Here is a 27,827-nt window from a genome sequence, read left to right as displayed (position 1 = left end):
TCGTCCAAGGACAAAAGAATTGGAATTTACACAAAAGCAAAGAGGTTTCTTTAGCGTGAGAACGAAGTCAACAAGGAAGACGTTGTAAATAGAGTGCTGTACTTCAAAAGTGGGTAAGTTGTAGTTGTAGTTGTAGTTGTGGGGTCTTTCTTTTCTTTTCTTTCTCTTCAAACTTGAACTTATAAAAAACCTTTTTATTTTTATTTTTATTTTTGGTTGAGAAATTTGTAAAACTACTCGAGCTTTGAGTTTCTGGGAAATAATTAATTAGTAGATTAATGTTGATCTCGAGAAGAAGAAGGGTGATGAGCTGGAGGAGAGTAGGGAAGTCTGTTCAAGCATTAGTGGCTCATGCCTTGCTCTTCTCTTTCACTCTCTTGCTTTCTCTTAAGCTTCAGCGTGCCCTGCCTTATTCTTGGTGGTTCGTTTTTCCCTTCTTCTTTGCTTTTTCTATGTTAGCAAAAACATGTTACTATTGGTATTGCTTTCAATCTGGGTGCTGACAAAGTGGGATAAGAAAAAGTTTATTAGAATCCATTTGGGTTCTCAAAGATTGATTTTTTTTTTTTTTTGGCTTCATGGGTTGGTTCAATCTCTGAATATAAGATGTTTCGAGGAGGGAATTACTTGTAAATGTTGTGAAATTGGTTGAAACACTTGTGGTTGTGTGTAAAAATGTAAGTCTGTTTGTTTGTTTTTGTATTAGTTGCAAGCATTGACTTTATAGATTCTGATTTCTCTGAAATTTGTTTTATTTAGTTTTGTTTGGTTGGATTTTCTTATCCTTGTGGTTTTAATTCAAATTCTTCTATCTAGGCAGTATTTCGATTTAACTGGAATCATTATTTGCTTAAAAATTGTGGGAAATGCGATCAAAATTGGCAGTCAGTGAAGTTTAATGTACTTGCAGTTAAGGAAATATATTATGACAAAACTTACAAAAGGGTGGAAAAGTATAGAAAGAAAAATAAGACTTAAAAAGGGTATAATGAGAATGTTATCATTTTCTTGCTACTTATTTTATTATTATTTGTTTTTGTTAAAAAAAAAAAAAAATCTGTACAATTCACACATATATGGAAGAATGAATGACTTCACATTTGAGAACCATGATGTGGACTCATATAGAGCTCTGATTCTTCCAAGTTCAAAGATCTCACCAATTAGTGCATGTTGATCTGGAAGTGCTGCTTAACCAAGTTTTGACAGGAGTAGTGCAAAACCATGATAGACGTAATTTAAAAATGGAATTTTGAGTTTTAAATGCAGGTGTGAATCCCTGCAAGTTGCTTTGAATACTAACCAAGGAGAGATTATTCATATTCATAGTAAGGGATTTTTCTGATGGTATTCCCTTGCTATTCTTTGGCTAAATTATCTAGCAATTTCAATAGGTAATTATAAACTAAGCAATCTGCTATTAAATATAAATTTGTGTTGAGCACGTGTATGTTCATGTCAAACAATTCAAATAAGTGTACTATCTGTCCATTTCCTGCTGTGTAGGCAAGGAAGAGGGGAAAATTTGGTCTCATTCCATGCATGACAGCCGCAAATTTCCAAATGTATCATTACTTATAATCATATTGAGGTTCTATGTTTAAGCATGAACAGCCTTTTTAAAAAAAAAATTCTTGGTTAGGTTTGGTGGACGTACTTGCAATATCCTGCATGGGGGCTGGCAATAAGAAATAGTATTATTATTAATTTTTTATATGTTATTAAGTGGTTTTTGCTTTTGTTCTTATTCTGCAGGAATGTGTTTGCCCCTCTGTGGCTCTTTCATGCTGTTGTAGCGCGAGGCAGGTTTTCCTTGCCTGCTCCTTCACTACCTCATGATCGCCGTGTATGAGATACTATCTACAACTATTTTTTTTTTGGATATATCATCTTTATTGAGATCAATTTACTATAATAATCTTGTGCAAGTCTGAAATTTGGTAGTATAATTAATTATAGTGACAGAAAATTAAACACTTCTTTCTCATGGACAGTGGGCACCTTGTCATGCGATCATGGCAACACCATTGCTTGTTGCTTTTGAACTTCTCCTTTGTATACATCTTGAGAGCAGCAGTTATGGTAAGCAAGATCCATCATGACATAATCATCTATAAATGCTGTAGGGGCTAGCAATTTTATGTTCTAATGGTAATTAAATATGTGAGCTAACTTTGATAGATAGAAAAAAAATTGAATACTTGAATTGATTATGACACTCATCTGTTTGGCTTTTAAATGTTAATTAAGTAACATGTTGATGCACTTCCCTAAATGTCTACATGAACGTAAACAGTTTAGGGTTCTTGTTATCATCATTTCTCAAATTTTCAGACCTTATCAATTAATGTTCTTGGCAAACTTGAATATGTTGCAGTTGTAAACTTGAAGATTGTCTTTCTGCCCCTGTTGACATTTGAAATAGCAATTCTGATTGATAATATCAGGTAATGAGCATTTTTTTAAAGATGTTAAGCCGATGCCTCAACGTTCATTTTCTGTAATAATGGTGCAATTCACTCAACAAGAAATTCTGGAACAGAATCCTGATTAACTCCGCAGACATAACCATAGCTACTGCCACAGGGTAAATGATATATTTACAGGAAGGAGTGATTACCCAACACTTCCATTGAGGAATTCATGCATTTCGTCAACTCTTGCCCTTCCCTATAGTCCAACTGCTCACCAAGTTACATTTTCCATGTCTTCCCTTTCTGTTATCAATCCTTAACCCTGGTCCTTTTTTTTTTTTTGGTATTTACACTTTCACACAGTACGTCTTCAACCCATGACCTTACCCTCCCCTTTGCTCTTTCAAGGGGAGGAAGTCCCATTTGAGCTAGAGTCCATTGATCTTAAACTCTAGTGTAAGAATTTTATTGCTTAATTTAAATTTAAAAGTTTATGTTAGTATGTTTATTCAATTTTTAATTCATTTCGTAAATTGTTGATAAGTAAAATAACCCTGAGTAATTGGTTTGTCTTTTAATATAGGATGTGTAGGGCTTTAATGCCTGGAGATGAAGAAAGCATGAGTGACGAAGCAATATGGGAGACCCTTCCTGTATGATCTGTAATTATTTTATCAATTAAAGAATTTTTTTGATGATTTTTTTACTGTAATTTACCTGGATGATCACTTATGTAGGTGACAATGCTTAGGCCTGCAGAATTCCCTCATTTCTGATTCTCCCATTATAAATTCTGCATTTTGATCAAGCCATATATAACATATATAGTAGCTGTCTAACCAAGCTTGCAAACTATTGACTTAGCCCTTTGCCTTTCAATCTTGTAGTTGCGCAGTTAAAATGATAGAACAAGTTTGCTAGAGGACCATGATAGCCCTCATAAATTGGAACAATCTTGCACACGTCTCTCTTATGTACTTTATTAATTAATAGATCCTTGTAGGCATTTGCAATGGATGTGCTTGTGCTTCAATTTTTGCAAGTCTCAAAATAAAATTGCAAGGGATGGAGTGATAAGATGAAATAGATCTAGTAAGAGTTGTGCATACCTTCCCTGCTGGTGCCTCATAAGTCTAACTTGCATCTCCTCTCTCTCTCTCTCTCTCTGAAGGTTGCTAGTTTTATTCCACTTTATGGGATACTTATTCCACCACCAACCCCTCCACTCGGGGATTCGATAATCCTGTTATAGCAGGATTATAATCCACATCATACATTCTGTCCTGTCTGATGCATAGCATTGGAAACCAAATTGGATTGTCTTTATACTATTGATGGTGCAACCATTGCATTGCTAGAGAAAAAAAAAAAAAAAAAACTCTCATTGGAAGCATAAGATTAAGGCAAAGCTCAAGAAGGGGGTGGTTAATAAAGTTATTAATATATTTTTTTGTTTTTTTTATTTTTTTATTCGAGGGTATTTATGTACTTTTGTAACTGTTGGTCCTTGGTCTTACTCTGAGTTTTATTTTATTAATAGATAAGTTTTATTTATTTTATAAGCTTTTATGTGTCTCTTTTGGTCCAATTCAATTAGAGGGTTGTTTACTAGGTAAATTAGGAATCCTAATAATGCTGGTACAAATAAAAGTCCTTAAATATTTGTGCTCAATGTACTCAAATAATAGATAGAGTTGAGTATTTGGTTGTGAAAGGCATGAGTGCCATAGTGTGATCTTTCTCATCCTTTTCTCCTTTATACTCTTGTTTCTTTATCTCTTCCTTGGGTATTGTTCACAAATACTATTCATACAGCCTATGAACGCCCTTTAATTCCTAAATCACTACCCAAAGTTTTCTAGAAATGTTTGCTTCTAATTCTTGCCCTCTTTCCCTACCTTATCAAATTGTAGTTAAATTAGAGCCCTAAACTTTTATTGTATGACTAAATAATTTCTTGTAGACAGATTTCCCCAATACGTCCTATGTCACTTTTCCATTGTTTTTCCCCATGTGCCAAACAATGCCCTTGATACACATGTAAAACATACAAGTATATGTTTTCTGGATTTCTTGTTGGGACTACTTGAAGTATCTGTCAATTGCAACAATTTCTTAATTGTTATGATCTGGACAAATGGGAAAAAGAGATGTTTTGTGATAAGAAAAAAAATTATATTACAAAAGAGAGAAAACACAATTATTTAAATTTTAAAGCCATCTTTTCCTAATAACTTTCAATATTGTGTGATATTTGGACAAGGTATTATCATGCAACTGCAAGTGACAATAATGATGGGAATTGTTTTGCTTATTTTGATAATGTGAAAGTTATAATTTTGGAAATTTTGTGTTCTTATTCCTAGTAGTTTTGATACTATATTATCAATCTTTGATTTCTAGCACTTCTGGGTTGCAATTTCTATGGTCTTCTTTATCGCTGCAACAACATTCACTCTTCTAAAGATATGTGGTAAGTTTGTCAATTTCTTAATTGCAATGATTATAAATTGTATATTTTCTGAATCTTGATTATGCTACTAATCTCTCTACTTGAATCTTTTTGTGCTTTTGTATTGTAGTCTACCTATATAGGCATTCGGTTTGGTGTTATGACAAACTGACCCTGTTTTAAAGTTCTAAAGAAACCATCTTCTTTGACAATTTTATTGTGGTGTTTTTTTTCCATGTTTGTCTTCTTTCATGTTTGCAATGGTAAATAATCAGAGTAAATTACATAAACCACCCCAAGGTTTGGTGTAATTACATTTGTTATATACACAATTTTCAGCAAATGACACATCCTAATTTTGAAAATAATTAATACTCCGCCCTTCTGACCCCTTCCTGGTTGAACAAAGCTAGAAGTTGACTCAAATTAATAGTCCTCAAGAGAGAGAGAGAAATCTTAAATGGGTGCTCAGTCTGTTGCTGCGAGAGAGGAATGCATCCCAAAGGGTGAAATTGTTAAGTATAAAAATAATAACTCACCTAGAAAATGATTTAATTTAAACCAAAAGAACCCTAAAAAAAAATGTCAAATCATTCACAAAGCAATAATTTTTTTTGATAGGTTTTCACAAAACAATACTTTAACATTTAAGCATAGCAAAACTGTGAAATATCAGTCTTAGAACTCACCTAATCAATCATCTATATTTGATTCTGTATCAATACAATCCCAAGACCAAAAGGGAGGTCTCAAATTAAGGGTTTCACAACTCAACTAGCCACTGTGGAGTGCTGGCATGAAGTCATTGATGGTTACCAGATTTTTCAGTGTTGGGGTTGTGGTTGTGGCTTGGGCTTTGGTTTTTTTGGTTATAGGATGTTTGGTGGGTTTGTGATGTTTGTTTGACTTGCTGGCACCTTGCAAAACCAACAACTGTGGGAGGTGGAGAAGATGAGGGTTGAAATAGAAAAGAAAGGGGGATGGTCCAGCGGTGGTAAGGGAGAGGTGGCAGTGCCGGTTTGGCTAAAAAATATATTTTTTTTTTTGGGCATAATTCTTTGAAAGGGAATTTTGTGTGACCATTCTTTGAAAGGGAGCGGTGGTAAGAGAGAGGTGGCAGTGCCGGTTTGGCTAAAAAATATTTTTTTTTTTTGGGCATAATTCTTTGAAAGGGAATTTTGTGTGACCATTCTTAATACTTGTTGACTGACATAGGGGGTCAAGGGGCTAGATTGTTAATTATTTCTGAAACTAAGAAGGGTGTTGTTGTTTATTGAAAATTGGGTATAGGCATATAGCATGTGTAGTCACACCAAACCTTGATGGAGGTTGGTGTGATTTACTCAATTATTTCCAAATGCCATTTTGAGATTAAGTAAACATATTTTAGAAATCAGCTCTAAAGAAAGTTGTTCCCCACATTATTTGGTTATTCCAAGAGACTTTCCACTCCCATTTTAGGTTGGGTTTAGGTACTGCTTTTTGCGTCCACGTCTCCAGGCAAAGCGTGTTTTAGCTTTTTTATTTTTATTTTTTTTAAACCAGCATGTGCATTGGCTTATGAACAGTAACTTTTTTATTGTTTTTAGTTTTCAGTAAAATAAGCAGTATCCAAACTCACCCTTAATGGAAATCTGATTGAGTTAAATGTTTCCATTCAATAAGGGTCTGTTTGGATAGAACTTATTGCTGAAAATTAAAAACTGAAAACACTGTAGCAAAATAATTTTTAAATGTGTAAAAAATTACTGTTTACTCTTTTTTTACTGTTCATGTGCCTTAGTGCACTGTTCATATCCCATGAACAGTGCACTAAACGCTGGTCTATTAAAAAAAAAAAAAAAAACGCGGAAAGGGTTTGGACGCGGACGCAGACGCAGACGTGTATCCAAACCCTCTCTAAGTAATGTGCCAAAAAAGTTGTGGCATGGGCTACTTGGATAATCAAGAAAAAAGGTTATCTTGAGGACTACAAGATAATAGCAATCATGAAAAGCATTTAAAAATTAACATGGGTGTCTTGGACATAAGTACGAGGTGTTTTACACTGTTGACCAATACAAATTAGTAAATCATATAAGATATAAATAATTTTTTATCCAACATGATGCATAGAATATGTTTGACATCAAAATTGGTTTAATGCCCTTGTTCTATATGTGTAGATGAAGAGAAACATTGAAGTGTTGAAATGATTTGAATTGATCCTGTAGAATAAATATAAATATATATATATATATATATAGATTTATTGTAAAATCAAGCATTCAAATGTCACCAATCATAAGTTGTGACAATATTGAAGAAACAAAAGAAACTAGTAATAAGAGAAGAGAGGAATAAGATAATTGTATTATTGCTTGCTTATTCCACTATATACAACTCTGATTATAATAGTAATACAATAGCAAAAATAGAGAAACCCTACAACTTACTCAGTTTCCTTCTATGAATATTTCCTTCATCTTCATGCCCAAGATTATACCATATATAGCTTTCCACACATACCATACATAGAATTTGTCAACACTCCCCCTCAAGCTGAGTCGTAGATATCTCTCATGCCTAGCTTGTCCAGAATTTTGTGGAAGTGATTAGTTGCTACCCCCTTTGTCAAGATGTCTGCGAGTTGATCTCCAGTTCTCACATATGGAGTACAAATGATGCCTTTACGCAGTTTCTCCTTGATAAAGTGTCTATCAATTTCAATATGCATCATCTGATCATGTAGAAATGGGTTATGAGCAATATTAATTGCTGCTTGATTGTCACAAAACAGCTTGATGGGATCCTTACTATCATGTCCAAGCTTCCTCAATAATATCTTCATCCATAATATCTCACATATTCCATGGGCCATTGCTCTAAACTCAGCCTCTGCACTAGATTTTGCAACCACTGATTGTTTCTTACTCCGCCAAGTAACCAAGTTACCTCCAACAAATAGACAATATCTAGAGGTGGAGCGTAGGTCTATGATTGAACCTGTCCAATCAGCATCTGTATAGGCTTTTATCTTCAAGTGATCATGTCGAGCAAATAGTACTCCTTTACCTGGTGAGGATTTCAAGTAACGGAGAATTCTATGAATGGCTTTCATGTGTGTTTCTCGTGGCGAATGCATAAACTGACTTACCACACTTACTGCATGAGCGATATTTGGTCTAGTGTGTGAAACCATTTGCTACCAAGCTAGCTTTGTATCTTTCCACTAACTCATCTACTTTATGCTTAATTGTAAACACCCACTTGCATCCAACTGCCCTTTTTCCATTCTACAAGTCAACCAAATCCCATTTATCATTTTTCTTAAGAGCTCTCATCTCTTCTTGCATAGCTTCTTTTCATTTTGGGTCTCCTAATGCTTCCTGGAAGGTTTGGGGGATAGACATAGAAGACAACTTGGATAGGAAAGAATGAAATTCAAGTGAGATATGTTAATATGAAAGGGAATTTGATATGGGATGATGAGTGCATGATCTAACTCCTTTGAGTTGTGCAATAGGAAGATCAATATCATTTATGGTGGGTATAGAGAGAATAGGAGCAGAATTACCTAAGTTAGGTTCAGATGATTGCTTAAGAGCTTTAGGAGTAGTCTTACTTTTCTAGTGCCTTGAATAGACCCTTAGTTCTTTCACAGGTGTCTCATTTGGCTTATCATCAGTGGATGGCAACTAATTATTAGCCTCTTGCACTTCAACATCAATGGAATTAGTTTTCAAGTCAACATTAGTGGAGGTACTAGGAACAAGTAAGGGCACAGAAAACTCCTCATCACCATTATACTCCCCCTGAGGAGTTTGAGGTGACGAGAAGTAAAATTGTGTCTCAAAGAAGGTTACATCCATTGACACCAAGTGTTTTTGAGAAGGAGGATGATAAGATTTTGACGCAAGACAACCACACTATTTCAATGGAACAATTAAACAACAACAAAACAAAGGATAAACCTTAGGAGTTAGCACCTCATGGTTGCTTGGAATCAGCACCAAGCAAAACTGGAGTCGGCACCCATGTAAAAGAAAGAAACACACATTTGTTATAATTCTCAAAGCTGTCTTACAATAATCAGAAAAAAAAAATAGCAAACAACAAGATGCATAAAAAACCCCTAATTATTAAATGCTCGGGCTTGCTTAATTCTTAAGCCCAATTACTAGCAGTCTCCATCCATAAGGCCACAGATTGGGTCATCTTCTTTTTGCTCTTCCTCCCATGCATGCGTATAATTGGAGGCTTGTACCTTGTGTCTGCACCAACTCCCCTCAGGTGAGAAGAACTCGATCCCGTTGAGTGGAAATCTAAAGAACTCTGATAATACTCAAGCAAGTCAGTATCTAGTCAATGTAGCTCATCTCAAGTAATCCATGAGCAATCAGAATCTGGTCACCCCCGCCAATTAATTAGGAAACGGTGAACTCCTCCATCCCTAGTAGAAACAATTTGTTCATCTAAAATAGCATCAATAGATTCTTTATGTGCATAGGGCAGAGATTTAAGGGCAAAGGGGTAGGGATAAGGGCATTAATAGGATCAAGCAAAGACTTATCAAAAGGGATATCGGGAATAACTGTGGGGCCTTTATAAGCAAATAGATCCTTTATATTGAAGGAGGAGCTAATACCATAATCATGGGAAAGGTCAATGACATATGCATTTGGGTCAATCCGTTTCAATACCTTGAATAGTCCGATACTACGAGCCTGCAATTTCTTAACGGTCCTAGAGGAAAACTGTTCAGGTTGAATCCAAATCATGACATAATCTCCTACCTGAAACTCTGCATGACGTCGACAAGTGTCAACATGAATTTGATATTGAGAATTACTTACCTGAATTTTTTTGCGAATCTCATTATACAAATCATGAATATGTCGTGCAAATGCCTTAGCAGACTCAGAAACTCTAACATGTGGGGACATGGGCAAAGATCTAGTGGCTTCCTAGGCGTATAACCATGCACAACCTCGAAAGGAGTAGTGCCTATAGACCTATTGATAGAGTTATTGTATTCAAGCTGGGTTGTAGGAAGAGTTGAATCCCCATTCCGATTGGCTTCACCTGCTAGACACCAAAGGAGGTTGCTTAGACTGCAATTAACCACCTCAGTTTGACCATTAGTCTGAGGATGAATGCAGTGAAAAATTTCAATTTGATGCCTACTAAAGGCCATTAAGTCTTCCAAAAATAACTCATGAAGTGAACATCCCTATCAGAGACCATGGTTTTAGGAAGACCATAAAGTTTGAAAATCTCATCAAAGTAGAGTTTTGCAATCTTAGAAGCATCAGAGGTCTTAGAACATGGTAGAAAATGAGTCATCTTAGAGAAGTGATCAACAACTAGAATAGAATCATGCTTCCTAAAGGTGCAGGGCAATCCAAACACAAAGTACACTCACATCCTGCCACGGGCGATCTAGCACAAGAAGAGGTGTATACAAGCCAGTGTTTTGCTTGCGATGCTTGGCTAGTTGACATGTATGACATTGACCAACTATCTTGGCAATGCCCCTCTTAAGACCAGGCCAATAGAATTGACATTCCACTTCCTCAATTGTTGTCTCTACCAAAATAACCTGCAAGGCCTCCTACTTGTGTCCTATGATGCACGGACACGGACACTGATACGGCGATACGGCAATTTTTGAAAAACAAGGACACGACACCGCGTGGACACGGCAATTAAATAATTAATTAAATTTTATATTTAGGCATATTTTTAAATATTTTTAGACATAAAATACGTTTATGTCTAGAATTTAAATTATGTAAGAACTACAAATAAATAAACTAACACTCAAAATAGTACAATAATACACAAAATGTTTAGAGTACAAACCAAAAATTTAATTAGGCTACATTTAAAAGCTACAATATTCATTTTTAATTTATACTTTCAGTATTCATTTTAATAAAATCATCTACAATATTTAAGTTTAACTTTAATAAATTAATAAAATTATAATAAGTGAGTGGGATTAAAAAAAAAAATTCACGTTGTCCAGTGAGTGTTTATAAGTAACCCACTCACCTATTACCAAACGGCCAAATATCTAAAAGAAGAAGAAAAAAAAAAAAAAAAAAACACACAGAGAAGAAGCTTAAAGAAAGAAATCGGATCTGACGTCCACGCCGAGAGAGAGAGAGAGATCGGAAGGGACAGGGCACATCGGCGACGTCAATGGCGCTCGCCGATCGGCCCGATCTAGCTCCGGCGATGGACAGAGGGCAACGGCAGCGGAGTGGCAGCGGGCAGAGGGCACGGCAGCGGCGATGGACAGGGCACCGCAGCGGCAGCGCCGATCACCAATCTGTGATTTTCTTCTCTCTCTTTTTTTTTTCACTCCTGGCGTGTCGAACGTGTCGGCGCCGAGTCGGAGCCGCGTCGGAGCCGTGTCGGCGCCGTGTCGAAAAAAAAAAAAAAAAAAAAAAAAAAAAAAAAAAAAAAAAAAAAAGAGACACTGCTTGGACACCGGAGTCCGGCGAATCGTACCGGTTCCGGTGTCCGATACGTGTCGGACACCGACACGATGCCAAAAACGACGTGTCGGTGCAACCCAGCTTGTGTCTCCCAGACTAGGAAATCTCTCATTGAAGACTGAGTGATACATAACTTGTTGGCTTTGAACAAGTAGCCATCTTGAAGAGCATAATCATCCAGGATTGGCTGTGAGGCATTACTTAGGCTAGTGTAGAGCTCTCCAAAATTTGGGCATGACTTATGGTCATCCTTGAGTCGTTCATACTCAGTAACCTTAGCACTCATGATTGATAGCAAAGATACCCTTAGACTTAGCGCTTAGCGCATCAGCGGCCTTATTCTCAACTCTTGCCCTATGTTTCACCACAAAGGAGTAGTGTTGTAGAAATTCAACCCAACTACCATGCCTAAAATTCAGCTTCATTTGGGAATGGAGATAGCGCAAGGCTTCATGGTCAGAGTAGATGACAAATTTTGGAGACAACAGGTAATGGTGCCAATGCCAAAGAGCTTGAATAATGGTATAAAATTCTGTCATATGTGGAGTACTTTTTGCTTAGCATCATTCAATCTCTTACTAAAATAAGCAATTGGGTGGCGCTCTTGACTAAGTACTCCACCTATTCCAAGACCTGAGGCATCACATTCTACTTCAAAAGGCTCGGTAAAATCAGGGAGACGCATGACAAGTGCCTCGGTCATCTTTTGTTTTACTTCATTGAAAGTCTTAGCAGCAGCTTTCCTCCAATTTAACTCCCCTTGTTTTATGCAGTCAGTGATGGGGACATAATGGTACTAAACCCTTTGATGAATCGGCGATAAAAGGAAGCGAGCCCATGAAAGCTTCAAATTTCATGGATATTTTTAGGCGTAGGCCAATCCATAATTGCTTGAACCTTTTGGGGGTCGGCAGAAACTCCCTCTGAGGATACTATGAAATCTAGGAAAATGACTTTATCGGTAAAGAAAGAGCACTTCTTGAGGTTGCCATATAAACTCTCCTTTTTAAGGGCAGTACAAACTTGAGTTAGGTGGTATAAGTGTTGCTCCCTAGATTTGCTATAAATGAGGATGTCATCAAAGTAGACCACCAAGAATTTGCCCATAAAAGGCTTGAGCACGTGTGTCATCACTCTCATAAAGGTACTAGGAGCATTGGACAATCCAAAAGGCATAACCATCCACTCAAATAAACCATCTTTCGTCTAGAAAGTAGTTTTCCACTCAACGTAGGGATGAGCCCTAATTTGATGATATCCACTTTTCAAGTCTATCTTTGAGATGATTGTTGCTCCAGCCATCATATCCAACATATCATCCAATCGAGGGATGGGGAAAGGATATTTCACAGTGATCTTGTTGATGTCACGACTATCAACACACATCCTCCAAGTTCCATCTTTCTTTGGAGTCAAGGGTGCAAGAGCTGCACTTGGACTCATACTTTCACGAACAAATCCCTTTCGAAGTAGTTCTTCTACTTGCCTTTGCAACTCGACATGCTCTGTAGGGTCCATCCTATAGTGAGGCAAGTTTGGGATGGTCGCTCTAGGCATAAAATCTATGGTGTGTTGTATGTCATGCATGGGTAGTAAATGATCAGGTTGTTTCTTAGGGAAAACATCTTTAAATTCTTAGAGCAATGACTTCACTTCTTCAAGTTGCTCCTCACGGGCCTCCCCTTTGAGTTCCCTAGCAACTAAGGCAAACACAACTGATTCTTGAACCGCCACCATTTTAAATGCCTTTGAGCTTATGATGTTCAAACCTTTCGCCTTTGGTACTTCTTTCTTGCTCATGTCGATTGGCTTGGGTTTCAAGGATTGAGCACAATTTTCTTACCTTCAAACACAAATGAATAAGAGTTGGATCGCCAATGAAGGGTGACATCCAAATCATAAAACCAAGATCTACCTAAGATAATATGCCCCACGTCCATGGGAATCACGTCACACCATTGGTGAGGAATTGAAGTGGGACGAGGCATCTTTTTTTTTTTTAAATTTTATTTTTATGGCTATGGAGGAGGTGTCTACCCAAGACACTTTATATGGGTTAGGATGTGTGATCAATTTCAAGCCTAAGCAGGAAACAACATTAGAGGACACTGCATTAATACAACTCTCGCTATTTATAATAACCTTGCAAGTTTTTTCCCCACACTTGCTGTAAGTATGTCCAACCCCATTGCATTTGAAACATTGGAGGCAAGAACCTAATCTTGAAGGCTCGTTGACCAAGCCCTTTCCCTTATCATCTTTTCCTAGCGGGGTGCTATTAGGTTGACCTTTGGAGGGGAGCAAGTCTAGATTTGCTACCAAAAGGTTGAGGGTTGGTATAGGTATTCCAGAGCTCAGAACGTCGCCAAAAGGTAGATTTGGATGCTAATTCACAATACCTAGCAAGATCATATGCTTGGTCTAAGGTAGTGGCTCCTCGGGTGATAGCCTAGTAGGTTAGCATTTAAACCTTTCTTGAGCCTATTGAGCTTGACAACCTCTTCCTTGACTATTTGAATTTGCTTCTTGAATTCCTTGAATTTCTCTATATATTCAACCGCAAGAGTAGTGCCTTGCTTCAGGCAATCCCATTCCTCGAGGATGGAGCTCCTATAAGATGAAGAAAGATAATTCCTCAGAGAGTGCATCCTTCATCTCAAGCCAATCAATAATGGGGGGTTCACGTTGTCGCCTAAGGTATCCTCAAGGTCCTCCCAGAAAATGTCGGCTCTTCCAATTAACTTCATCCTAGCATACCTCACTTTCTTATCCTTAGCCCAATGGTAATAGTCAAAGAATTTTTCCATCTAACGTAACCAATCAGTGAAAACCCATGGGTCTAGACAACCATCAAAGGTGGGTGCTTCTATCTTTTCCTTGAACATCCTATCATCATAATCCCTGTGGCCATTGTGATTATAGTGATCATGTTCGAAGTTTGGAGCCCTATTGAAGTGACTATTATGATTTTGTCTAAGCATGTTATTTCCTTCATGGTTATTAGTCTCTTTTTGAGATGCTTCAACTCACTCTTCCCTCTTCAATAAAGCATGGACAGTTTTTGCTAGGCTCTCCATAGTTTGCTCTAAGGAAGACTTAAGCTCAAAAGTGGATTGATGTTCAAGGTTTGACATGATACGACCACTACGTAGATGCATGCACCACTATAATTATGAATGTAGTTGAGATTCCCAAAGAGTTTGAGTAATCAATTCTCAATGTAAAATCAAGGTCAAGCAAGAGTGTTTGTAGAGACTAGATCAATGAATCAAAGGAATAAATTGTAGTCAAGTAGTGATAGTGTTCACAATATTGAGAGATAGCCCAAATGAATTGCAACTTCCACAAAATAAAAAACTCAACAGTTAATAAAAAGAATCAGATACTTCAAAGGATTTTTTTTATTTTGTCTTTGGCTAATCAAAGCAAACAGATAACCTTTTTTTTTATTTTTATTAATGGGTATTGAAAGAAACAAATGGCCAACATAGCAACTAGCTATCAAAGCAATGGTAAAGTAAATAAGCTGGGGTTATGCACTTTAAGAAACTAGATTTGTATTTAAAAATGAAAAATTGAGTCTACCAAAGAAACAAAGAAAGAAAACCTGATCCCTGTAACGAAAGCCCACTTGAATGACTTGTTCTTGGGCTTGGGCTCTTCTATTGCTTGGTTTGAATTTTTTATTTTATTTTATTTTATTTTTTATGCCAAATAATAAGATGCACTACTCAAATATTAAAGAGAGTTAAACGAAACAACAGGAACTTAAAATAACCAACGAAACTCAAAATGAAAACTCTCTGCGATGAAGGTCTTTGACTGGTGTTGGGGAATTGACGGCTGGTGGTGGCACGAAGGCAAGGAAGACAGTGGCAGTGTGAAACATGGAAGACCGGTGGCTGCTTGCCTCAGGTCTTGGCAGCGGCAGTGGTTTGACGTTCTCAACAGTGGTGGATCAAGGTTGATGATGGTTCTCGGCAGCTGGTGGGCTGATGGGTCTTGCGTGGGTCACTTTTTTTTTTCTTTGGTAATGTGGTTTGTGGGTTCTGTGATCAATGTCGGGCATGAATGATGGTCACAGGCTTGGAAGGGGTCACTGGCTTCTTGGATGAAAAACTCATGTGGATAAAGAGGGTATATACAGACTGGGACTGGCTTGGGCTTGTTCAAGATCTCATGAGGTAAGAACTTGAAAGGTAACGGCATTTTTGGCTGCTTTGTTCTTTGATGGTTGTGCTTCTTCAAGTGTTTGCCTACGGTTGTGTTGTATGGATCGAAAGTTTGCTCTAATACCAAAACTGACGTAGGACAACCAAACTTTTTCAATGGTACACACAAAACAAAGAATAAACCCTAGGAGTCAACACCTAAGGGTTGCTTGGAGTCAGCACCAAACAAAACTGGATTCGACACCAGTGTAAAAGAAACACACGTTTATTATAATTCTCAAATCTGTCTTACAATAATCAGAAAAAAGTGCTTAAATAGCAAACAAGAAGATGCATAAAAAAAAACCCTAATTATTAAATGCTTAGGCTTGCTTAATTTTTGAAGTCCAATTACTAGCAAGCTCCATCCATAAGGCCACAGGTTGGGCCGTCTTCTTTTTGCTCTTCCTCCCATACATGCGTATAATTGGAGGCTTGTACCTCATGTCCGCACCACATTTATATTCCTTTTGAGTAGTAGAGTAACCTATAAAGACACATTTGAGGGCACGAAGGTCTAATTTACTCCTAGATTGACCATGAAGATGAACAAAGCAGATACACCCAAAGACACAAGGAGGGATGATAAAATTAGAGGATGGTACAGATGAAAAAGTACCTCAAGTGGCCTCTTGAAGTCAAGGTTGCGAGACGGCGTTCTATTGATGAGATAAGTTGTAGTGAGCAAGGCATCTCCCAAGTAGGACTTTGGAACATTGGCAGTAAGGAGAAGAGCCCGTGTGACTTCTAGGAGATGTCAATTTTTTCTTTTAGCAACCCCATTTTGTTGAGGGGTATAAGCACAAGTGGTTTTTATACCATGTGCATGAAAATATTTTTGAAGAGTACCAGACATATATTCAACCCCATTGTCTGAACAATTCGTTTTTATTGAGGTGTTGAATTGCATTTGAACCATTGTGTAAAACATTTGAATGATAGTAAGCACACCACTTTTGTCTTTTAACAAACATACCAAAGTAGTTCGTGAAAAATCATCAATAAAGGAAATAAAGCAATGACACCCATTTAGAGAAACAGCCCTAGAGGGCCCCTAAACATCCGTATGAATAAGCAAAAAAGGTGCATAACTTTTATTACTACTAAGAGGAAAGGACACTCGTTGGTGCTTGGCTAGTTCACATGTCTCACATTGAAATTTGGAAACATTATCATGCTGAAATAAAGAAGGAAATTTTTTTGTAAAAATGTAAAAGAGGGATGTCCTAGCTAGGGATGGCAATTTAAATCCGACCCGCAGATACCCGACCCGGCCCGACCCTAATGGGCTGGATTTTACCCGGCCCGATAAAAAATAGGGTCGGGTATGGGTTTTAAAAAAATCCGAAGCGGGTCCGAGTCGGGTCTGGGTTTTATAAAAAAAACCCCGGAACCTGACCTGAAACCCGGCCTGGAAAAATACCCGGTTATATATATGTACAATTACTAACATACCGTCTTATATATATATATATTGTTATAACCCTAAAACACCTCACCTCACACACAATCTCTTCAGACCAGCTGCCTCTCTTCTCTTTCTCTTCAACTCACCACTCTGACTTACTCTCCTCTCCCACTCTCACTCACTCTCCTCTCATGTCTCACGCCGTCAACCACCCCTCTCTCATGTCTCACCCAGTTTGACATCTGGGTTGGATTTTTATTTGCATAGAAGATCATTGAAATGATTTGGGGACCTTCGGATTTGTGTTTGATCACTGGCTTCATTGGTGGGTCTCTTATAATTTTTTTTTATTAAAATATGTGAAACCCATTTTGTATTTTTACCTTTTGGTTGTGTTTGTTTGGTTATATAGTTGATGGGTTTTGGTGATCAAGCTTGGGTTGGGTTTTGCTTATTCTACCTTTGATTTGGTTCATTTTTGGTGTTTGTGGGAGAGTTCTGATTATATGGGTATCTAATAATTTGATAATTTATGCTTTGAACACAAATTTTGAAAGAAAAGGAAATGAAGAAATAGCTTTGCTTGTGAGTTCTCACCGGAGTTTTTGGTTGTTGATGGTTGCAAGGAAATGTTTTTCTCGGCTTTGTTTATTTATTTTATTGTTTTGCTGTTGGGTTAAGGATCTTCTGTTTAGAGCATTTTGGTTGATTGCCATTTGTTTTGGGTTTTAGGTAGTTTCTATTTTTTGGGTTACATGCTTTGCAAAAGAATCTCATTATTTCATTCCATTTTTTTTTTAACTGATTGGGCGGGGCCCGTGGAGCCCGCAAGGCCCAACGGGGCGGATCTGGGCCCTGGGAAAAAAATCCGTTTAATAAACGGGTCGGGTACAGGTATGAAAAAACCCAGCCCGAACTCGACCCGTTGCCATTCCTAGTCCTAGTCTCTGATGCCATAACCAAATCCAAGTTGTTGAGTCATCTGATTGCACTGTATGATAAGCCTTTTTGAGCCATCCTTGTGCTTCGATTGTGTCCCGATAGTAGAGACCATCCTTAAGATTACCGCTGCCAATCACACGCCTTGTGGTTAGAACCTAGAAAAAACAGGATGAGTAAAAAATGGCTCGGCAATTTAACTCAAGGGTTATACGAGCAATAGCTAACTATGAAGCACGGGTGCGTTTCCAAATTTTGATGCTGGTGCGGGACTCAACAATTTTTGAAAAAGTAAGGTACGGGTGTGGCGATCAAAAAATTATTAAAAATATTTTTATTTATATTTTCTAGCATACTTTTTCACATTATATAAACACATACTAAATTTAAGAGCAATAATAGATGATAACTAAAACACAATGTTCATAAATTAAATACAATCCACAAGTTTGAAAGTAAAACATTGAAATTAGAATACAGGGATGGTTTTAGGTTTTTTTTTTTTCGAATATAAATAATTCTTACTTGAATTTCGACCTGAATCGGCCAGTATCGGACTGAATCGGCCGGTATGGCCTAAATAGGTCGGTTTTCGACTGGCCAATACGAGTCGATTCGACCCGAATCGGTGCGAATCCGGAAATGAAAATGAAAAAAAAAAAAAAAAAAAGCACCAACATGCAGGTAGCAGCATCGCCCACCGGACGCCGATGTGGCACCGCTGTAGTTGCGTCGATGCTTTCCAAATAGCTAATAAATCTGCAGCCAGGTTAGGAACATGAAGCATAGAAGATAAAGCCATGGATGGAGTCACAAAAATTGAACCTTTACCAAAGATAGGTGATAAAGAACCATTGGCTACTATAATTTTGTCCTTGCTGGAACAAAGGTTATAGGAGGAAAAAGATGAGGATTTATCAGTCATATGATTTGCAGTTCCTGAGTCAATTACCCAAGGATCACCAGACTTTGTTGAGGATGCATTAAGGGCTGTAGCTAAATTACTTGAATGGGCAAAGGATGAGGATGTATCATAGATGTTTCCAATCGAGCCATAAACTGACGCAGCTGTGCCGACTCCTCGGTATTAAGTGCCCTCTCATGAGTAGGAACTGAAGTTGGTGCTGGAGGTATGTCCTCAGTGGAAGTAGTGTGGTTTGCACCTGTGCCGACTCCTTGGTATTAAGTGCCCTCTCATGAGTAGGAGCTGAAGTTGGTGCTGGAGGTATGTCCTCAGTGGAAGTAGTGTGGTTTGCACGTGGACAAGAGAATCCACTAGAACGGCCCCCTCGTCCTCTTGTAGGACGGCCATGAAGCCACATGTCAACAGATGTATTAATTTTGACTTGTATCATGCAAAACTGCAGCATTTTGATGCATCGCGATGAAAGTGTAGTATATCCTTTCAATTAATGAAAAGTTGAAAGAGGAATAGGCAGGAAATCAATATGAACTTTAAATAGCTTTATCAATGGGAATAAGATTTATTTTATGTTCCTAATAGGCTAACCTAGTCTCATGCTGTTTTTGCTCATATTCCAAAAAATCTTAGGGCGTGGATGTTGAATTCCAGCTCTCATGGTCTATGTTATTAGAATATCAATGATGATACTTTGAAACACATGGCTCTTGTATAATTACCAATCTTCCCAAAAGCTTAAACAGCTAGGAAATTGTGAATTTAATCACTTAATTATAATTCTAACACTCCCTCCTCACACATGGGGTTTTTAACATTTTAAATGGGAGGTAGAGTAAAGTTAGAGATCGAACTTAGGATCTCCTACTTTGATACCATGTATAATTACCAATTCTAAAGCTTAAGCTGTGAGGAAATAGTGAATTTAATAACTGAACCATAATTCTAACAACTCTAAACATGCAATCAATGTGCGGTATGCACAGTGGCTGTGTTGTGTTTGCATGTAAAATTTAGACTCATGTTCTGTCTTCACACAACAAAATACTATTTCTGACTTTCTTTACAACTACATTCAGGTGACGTAGCTGCTCTAGGCTGGTGGGACTTATTTATAAACTTTGGGTATGATTCTTTTTTTTTTTTTTTTTTTTTTTGCAGTAATGTTTGATGATGGTATATTTGGTCTCTGCTTCTTGAGATAATTCTTGTTCATCCATTTGCAGTATAGCAGAGTGCTTTGCCTTTCTTGTTTGTACAAAGTGGTATAATCCAGCTATTCATAGGCAGTCTCAGATTAGAGAATCTTGTTCATCTTCAATGACTTTTAGATATGTTGACTGGAATAGAGGCTTAGTGGTTTCTTCAGATGAAAACCAGCACCAAAGTGGGATGTGCAACCTGCAGGACATTGGTGGACATGTAATGAAAGTTCCTTTTATTGGTTTCCAGATCCTGCTTTTTATGCGCTTAGAGGTATGAATGTTGAAAACTTTGAATTGTGAATATATTTGGAAGTTCTTTAAGTTGTATTCATTAATTTATATTACCTTTTTTTCTTTTATTTTTTTTCCCCAGGGAACACCGTCTGGTGCTAGGCATATGTCATTTCCAGTCCTTTTTGCTCCTCTTTTTTTGTTGCAAGGAGCTGGGGTCTTATTTGCTGCATATAGATTAGTGGAGAAAATTGTTCTTCTACTGCATAGTGAAGTTGGCTCTGGGACATATATTGCTCTAGCATCAAAAGCTTTTGATTTTTTTGGGTTTTTGCATCGTGGATCAAGGTAATGGTTTAACATTATTACTATTTTTAATATTTGAAAGGCCTTTATTGGATTCTTTTAAGCTGAACAAATACAAAGCGCAAACAAAATGTAAAAGCTGCTACTGTCAAGCAACCTTGTTACTTTTGGTTCATTCCTATTAATAGGTTGCTAGGTTGGTGGTCAATTGATGAAGGAAGTCAAGAGGAACAGGCTAGACTTTATAGTGCTGGGGATTCTGGGTGAGTGTTTTTTATTCTAACATCAGTACCTTATTTATGGGATATCTTTATTTATGCAATCTTCTTTTTGTGCTTGGCTGCTAACTTGTCCTCAACTTAGAGAGCCTCGGTTTTTCTATGTTGAGTTTCTAAGGATTTAAGTTGGTTGTGTTAATATTTCATTGTAGTTAATGCTTGCACATGGTGGATATTATTTCTTAACATAAATGCCATGCATAATATGGCTTTTAGACTAGCCACTTTCCAATGAACAATATGATTGACTATGCCGGTATTGTATTAAAATTTTGATCTTCATTCTTCAGGAACAAAATCTCTACCTTCTGTCACTAAGAGAATTGCTAAGAAGTTTTCTAAAATGGCAGACATTGTGGTTCTTCCGTCTGGGAATTTGTGAAGAATATAAAAAAATTTCATTTCCCATTGTTTCCATTGATTAATGGACACAACCATAAGAGCAGATGATCACTTTACCATATCTATGTTAGTCACTAGCTAGTCAAGTGTCTGTTTATGTGAAAAATTGTGGTGGTGTTCTTTTCTAGTAAAAACTATTCTGTCCATATGACGCCCATGGATCTGCACAACCCCTTGTATTTTGTGTGCATAGCTCCATTGGTCAGTCATGAAAGATTATATATTTGTATTATAAAATATTGATTTTTGCAACAAACTATACGATACCCTGTCAGGGCATGTATTCTTTTTGTGGGATTTGTGTATTTTCATAATGCTTTCTAGTAATTCTTTTTACATCTCATTGTCCCCCCCCCCCCCCCTTTTTTTTCCTAAATCTATTGCATGGTATCTTTGTAGTCTGAAAGAGTAGTTCATGAATAATGATTATTGTTCCTGATCTCTGCTTAATCCATATCATTCAGGTATAACACTTTTGCACCTGATATTGTGAAGAAAATGCCTAAATCAGATCTTGTTGAGGAGGTAAACGCAATATTTTTTGTCCCTATTATGCAATTGTACCTCTTTTTTGCATCATTTTGTCCACATAACAGCATATCTGTTACTTGGTCTGGTTAAAATTGCAGTGAATTTTAAATCTATTTTATTCCAATTGACTTTTTCCATATTATATTTTCAATTCTTTTCATCTCAGATCTGGAGATTACAAGCTGCACTTAGTGAGCAAACAGAGATTACAAAGTTCAGCCAGCAGGAGTATGAAAGGCTTCAAAATGTAATATTTCGAACCTTGAGTGAACATATCCATGTAAATTTTTCTGAGTACTGCTTTTTGAAAATCATAAACAACTACTACAATAACATCCACTCCTTTTCAAGCTGTTGAATTAATTATCAAGAATTACCATACTCACATTTTTCTAGTCAATTATATTTAAGGTTTAGATTTTAAACCCTTCCAAAATATAAGCATTTCCAAAATTCTCTGAAGTAATTTGTGGGAAAACAAACAGTAAAATGTATAAACCTAGGAATTGGCACCTAGTGTTTCTCCGAACCAGCAGAGCACGATAGAAGACCTAGAAATCAACACCTAGGTTGCCTAGAATCAACATGAAGCCTTTGAAAAAATTCTAACATAAATTTATTCATCTACCATAAAAAATTGTCTCCATTGGAGTATATGTCTACCAGGCCAAATCCCAATAAATGAATTACAAAAATAATCTTGACCAATGTTGATGAAATTGTGCCCAAAGCTCAAAAAGCCCCAAGGTCTAAGTGATTTGCTTTGTTGAAGTAAGCTTGTTTTCTAAAATATATATGAATCATTAATATCAACCACCCAACTTGTAGGAAATGAAGTGGATCATGATTTATTATAAAAACTCTATTCTTAAGTTGCTGCAATATATCAACAATTTTTTGTTTACATATCAAATTACGCTAACAAGATAATTTATGGTTCTTGTGCTTTTTGTCTTTGCCTTTGAGAATATTTAGATTGGACTATATATTTCATTTTGATCATGGCTATGACAGTTGTTTATTTATGTACAGCACAGGAAAATTCTATAAAATGTCATGTTTAAACCTTATATAACGAGATTATCATCATATTGAGCATTGATAATTATTTTGAAGTTTACTATATAAAAATTTTAAAAATTAAAATTACTTATATAAAACTTGAACCCATAAACTTTGTTTGATTGTTGTGCTATCTATTTGAGCTCATGGGAAAAATATAATACAATTTTGAGTTTATTATCTTGTCCTTACAGGTTATGAAAATTTTATTAGAGGTTATACATTATATTTGGACAATGTGCATTTTACTTAGATAAAAAGCACACTTACATTTTGTGCCTTGCATTTAGGCTCTATGAGGTGTATGTTTTTGACTGCACGTGGCTTTGATCAACATGTACTTGACATAAGAAATTAAATAAAATACTAATTCCTAGATAGCTAATAAAATCTGAAATAAAATTCAGTGGACCAACACCATTGGTAAAAAAATTGAATTCTAAAACTAAACGCAACTAAATTAAAATAAAATTTTCTTCACACTCCTGACACCATTCTCTTTTGGCTGAAGAAAACTTAGCCTCAAATTTTGTAGTCTTTAATGATAAGAACTACTTTTGAAGCACTTTTGGCAACGCTAAGAATAAAGAATCCTTATGCACTACTGTATCATTAGTTAATGATAAAATCAATGCGGTATAGCTTGCGAACAATATGGCCTTGTAGCCTTGTTTTGATCCAAAGAAAGCACCATTGTATCAAGTTTTCCGCTTTATTCACCCTGAAGTGGTTTGATTAGTAGCAGATGTGTCAAACTCATTTTTCACATGATGTGCGCCCTCTAATTCTTTCCTCTTTTGTAAATTCTCTCATAATCAAGAAGTGGGAAATCTTCCTTCTCAGTGATAAGCAATATACCTGCCTCTCCAACAGACTGTATTAAGTCTACTACGCATGTTTACAGTATTCCAGCTCATCACTAGACTTTTCAGTGTGTTCTCACTTCTCATTGGTTTAGCGCTGTAGCAACATTTGTTGGCACTTGTACTTTTCTTTCAGCAGTAGCTTTTGGTGGTTCTTGATGTTTCTTCGTCACTAAAATCTTGTCACCAATGTGATTGTCTACCATGTAGGATGCTGCACTTTCATTTCTATCAGTCATCCCTTGAGGGGAATGACCCATTGACTTAATCCTTCAGACAGGTCTTGGATTGACTAGGATACAGAACAAGAAACTACACCTAACAGTCATATTGTCTGTTCCCTCGTCTCAAACTGTTTCTTCGATATAAAAAGTAACCCTGATTCTTTGGGTAGATATTTCTCTTTGAGTTTTTATTTCATTTAAACCAAATCATTTATGTAAAACTTAACTCCGTCTAAGGTTGAGGTTCTCGATACTCTACCAGTCTTCTTTGGCTTTACCTATAGTCTCATCTTGGCAAACCTTTATTTTCCTATCATCTGATGAACATATTCGTTCGAAGAATTAGTCCATCTCGTATAACCAATTGGTGAAGATCCATGGGTATCAATGTCCATCAAATGTAGGTGCCTGATCGTGTACTGGAATATTAAGTTAAACAAAGAATTGTAATAAGAACCTAGCAAGGCTATTTTTAACCTGGGTGTAAGAGTGAGAGTTAGGGGCTTTCATCAGTGCGGTCTATAGGTTTTTGGAGGCATTTTTTCACTGCACCAATTAGACAGGTCTCTCCAAAAACTGCAGCTGCATTGTAGAGAATGGAAAGCTGAAGTTGGCAGCCGTGGTTTTCCTCTAATGTGTTGAGTGGTTGACATTGGTGGAAATAAAATAATAATAATAATAATAACTATAAAAATAAAATAAATAAATAAATAAAATAATTAAAATAAATTTACATGAGTTTTAGCTGTGGGTTTCTCAATTTGGGCTTCTTTGTGAATTTCTGGATTTGTGGTGGTGGGAGTTTGGGTGGCAGACTTGCGGTGACATGCAGCGGTGTTAGGCTTGGGTGGCTGATCTGTGTAGATTGGAAGGGCGGGGGAGGGGAGCAAAGGGGAATAATATATTCAGGCTGTGGGTGGTGCGGTTTTGTCGGCTTTGCAAATCCCCAGTTGTCAACCATAATGCAGAGGTCGGTTTTGTAAAAAACAAAACCCACTGCTGACGCCACAGAAGACCATCAAAAGTGGCCAATACAGTTTGGTTGGGTCAGCATGGTCGGTGGTGCAATGACCTTGAACAGCCCTAGTGAGAAAATGAAATCAAGCTGGTGGGATGCAGATTCAATATGGACCTGCCTCACATGCTGGTCCATATGCAAGCAACTGGGCTGCTGTCTCATGAGCTATGTGGGATTATGACAGATCTCAGTAGGAGGGGCCTGGCACAGATGGGCCTCACAGGTCTATCCAATCACCTTTTTGAAAAAAATAAAAAAATCACTCATTCTTTATCTGACTCCCTCTCAATGACTCTGGTTTGCTGTTGTTGGAGTTTCAACTCAGTCTCTAGGGCCTTGAAAAGTCAAATCCCAAGAAATTCAAAAGACAGGTCTGCGGGAAACACAATTGTGTGTTGAGAACACAGCACTGAAGTTGCAGTCAGTGGAGATCTCTTATAAGCAAATGGAAATAATGATTGGATGAAGAAGTAAAACCAAGCTATAAAATAAGCATCTCCAGAACCTGAAAGAGTTCAATGCAAATGTATCCAATGAAAAGATATTGATTTCTAGCTCCCTTGTTGGTAAATATATATTGAGATCCTAGAAATAAAGTAATGGCGATCAGATTTAACTGCTGTTTGTGCTCCACAATCTAAGGCTCAAAAGTCCAGAAGGTTATTCTGCATTATTAAATTCTCAGGACTTACGAAAGCAATTATACAAATCTCTTTTGATATATCTTTTTGATAAGTAGCTCTTTTTACATTTATTCTTATAGGAAATGCCCTCTTTTGATATTTCTTTTTGATGAATCAACTATTATTAGTAAAAAAAAACATTTAAACTTGCATTTTCTTACAAATAGAGCTCATAGATCTCATTCAATTTCATTTCCTAAAGGCATTGATAATGTAGGGTGTATTTGGATACCGCTTATTTGCTGAAAACTGAAAATATATTGCTGACTTATTACCGAAAATACTGTAGCAAAATAATTTTTAAATGTGTGAATAATGCCATAGGACCCAAATTTACCTAGAAATTTGCGTTTTGCTGAGTTTGGCTGGGTCATGAACAGTGCCGTGGGACTCAGCCAAAAAAGTAAATGCACGCAAACAATAATTCTGCCGCTATGCAAATGCACACATAGTGTTATAACAGTTTCCTCTTGGTTTTTGTCGATATCCAAGGACACCAACTGTGGGCATAGTGACCCCAAAAAATAAAAGGAAATGAGTCTCTGTCACTACAACAGATGTACTCATGTTACTGATGCAATCAAATTGATATTCATGGAGTTCAATGTTATTCTATATTGCGATGACATGGATTTAAATATTCAACCACAAGCTTTTGCTCTTTCATGGTTTTGTCAAATCTTTTCCTAGTACTCTCTTTCTAACATGTTTGGATCTACTACCCATGCTTACATACTAATTTGATGATTTTACCAGGAAAAGATCCTATGTAGAGTATGCTTTGAAGAACAGATTGATGTAGTCCTTCTCCCATGCAGGCATCACATCCTTTGCAGGTAAATTCAGCCCACCCTTACACTGCCAAGATCCATTTTTATATAATTTATCGGTAACCTACACATCAACACTAGTGAGAGGAGGAGCCATTTAAGCCAGGGTTCAGTGACCATTTTTATCCACTTACATTATTTAGACAACGAATCTAATCGAATTATTTATGCTGCATATGTTAATCCCTCTCTCCTTTTGCGGGCATATTCTTTCAAAAGGAAGAAGGGACAAAACCAAGGGTTAGGTAGATAGTAGAGAATCTTCAATATACTTTAATCTCTCGTAGTTAATGAAATTTATCATGTACAACTTTCAGAACTTAGTAAGAGTTGTAGATAAATGAAAACCCCCCACCCGCTGGTATCACATTGGTTCTTTATATTTCCATGTCAAATAAATAAGCATGATTTTTGTTTTCATTTTTGTTTTTCCCTCCTTGTTGCATTTCAGTACTTGCTGTGAAAAGTGTAAAAAGTGCCCCATCTGCCGTGTCCCAATACAAGAGCGATTGCCTGTATATGATGTGTAGTTTCAAGTTTCAAATCAGACAAAAACAAGGCCAGGAGTAGGGCTTCCTCCAAAACCCTTAAATTTTGTTGCTTGTGATTTTTAATTAGCAAGCACTAAGAAGCTGGCACATGTGATTATTTTTGTCATTTCTTGCGAGTGTAATATATAATGGTCAAGAACTATATATATATATATATATATATATATATATATATATATATATATATATATATATATATATATATATATATATATATATACTGGTTTGTAGTGCTCAATACATGAATGCACTGCTGTTGTGGAAGTCTTGATAATATTATTTTGTTACAAAAATACGCTATTTTCTTTGCCTTTCTTTTTGGACGGAAAAACAAGATCCATAAAACAGAAATGGATACTTTATCATGGGTTTGTTCATATTAAAAAAGAATAAATAAATAACACAATTTTGGGCTAGGGCTTGTCAACTTCTTTAGTCCACCACAGAGAATATCTGCAACTGACAAGATTGTCAAACAGTGTCAGTAGTTAATTTTGGCATTCTGTTTCTTCCAAGGTAAACGACCCAACTGAAACAACCGCAATGACTAAGTATGTATATAGCTAAATATTGTGTGCTAGGAGATATTAAGAGTCTGTTTGAATACAATTGAAAATTGAAACTGAAAAATATTGTAGCAAAATAATTTTTTAATAATAAAAAATACTATTCACGTCTAAAATTACTGTTTATTGTCCTAAAATTACTGTTTATAACCAATGAACAGGGAAAAATGAACACAGATGCGCGTCTAGCAAAAAAAAAAAAACTGTAACACAAACATGCACATTTCAGCCCAATCCAAATCCTCTGTA

At 36.6% G+C, this 27,827-nt stretch overlaps 1 protein-coding gene across 1 annotated transcript; it reads left to right on the top strand.

Moving 5' to 3' along the window:
• Positions 1 to 115: 115 nt before the first annotated feature.
• Positions 116 to 27,157, top strand: LOC142608040 (uncharacterized). The gene is made up of 14 exons (XM_075779743.1): positions 116 to 421; positions 1,756 to 1,846; positions 1,995 to 2,082; positions 2,378 to 2,447; positions 2,998 to 3,067; positions 4,818 to 4,887; positions 19,908 to 19,953; positions 20,055 to 20,304; positions 20,407 to 20,612; positions 20,759 to 20,833; positions 21,715 to 21,775; positions 21,948 to 22,028; positions 26,388 to 26,467; positions 26,913 to 27,157. Exons 1-14 carry the CDS (start codon positions 279 to 281, stop codon positions 26,989 to 26,991), a joined length of 1,410 nt encoding a protein of 469 aa, XP_075635858.1. The 5' UTR covers positions 116 to 278; the 3' UTR covers positions 26,992 to 27,157.
• Positions 27,158 to 27,827: the final 670 nt, after the last annotated feature.

Source organism: Castanea sativa, chromosome 8 (assembly GCF_040712315.1).
Source record: "Castanea sativa cultivar Marrone di Chiusa Pesio chromosome 8, ASM4071231v1".
Classification (NCBI taxonomy): Eukaryota; Viridiplantae; Streptophyta; class Magnoliopsida; order Fagales; family Fagaceae; genus Castanea; species Castanea sativa.
Note: the sequence above shows the minus strand (reverse complement) of the source record. Positions and strands in the feature narration are given on the sequence as shown.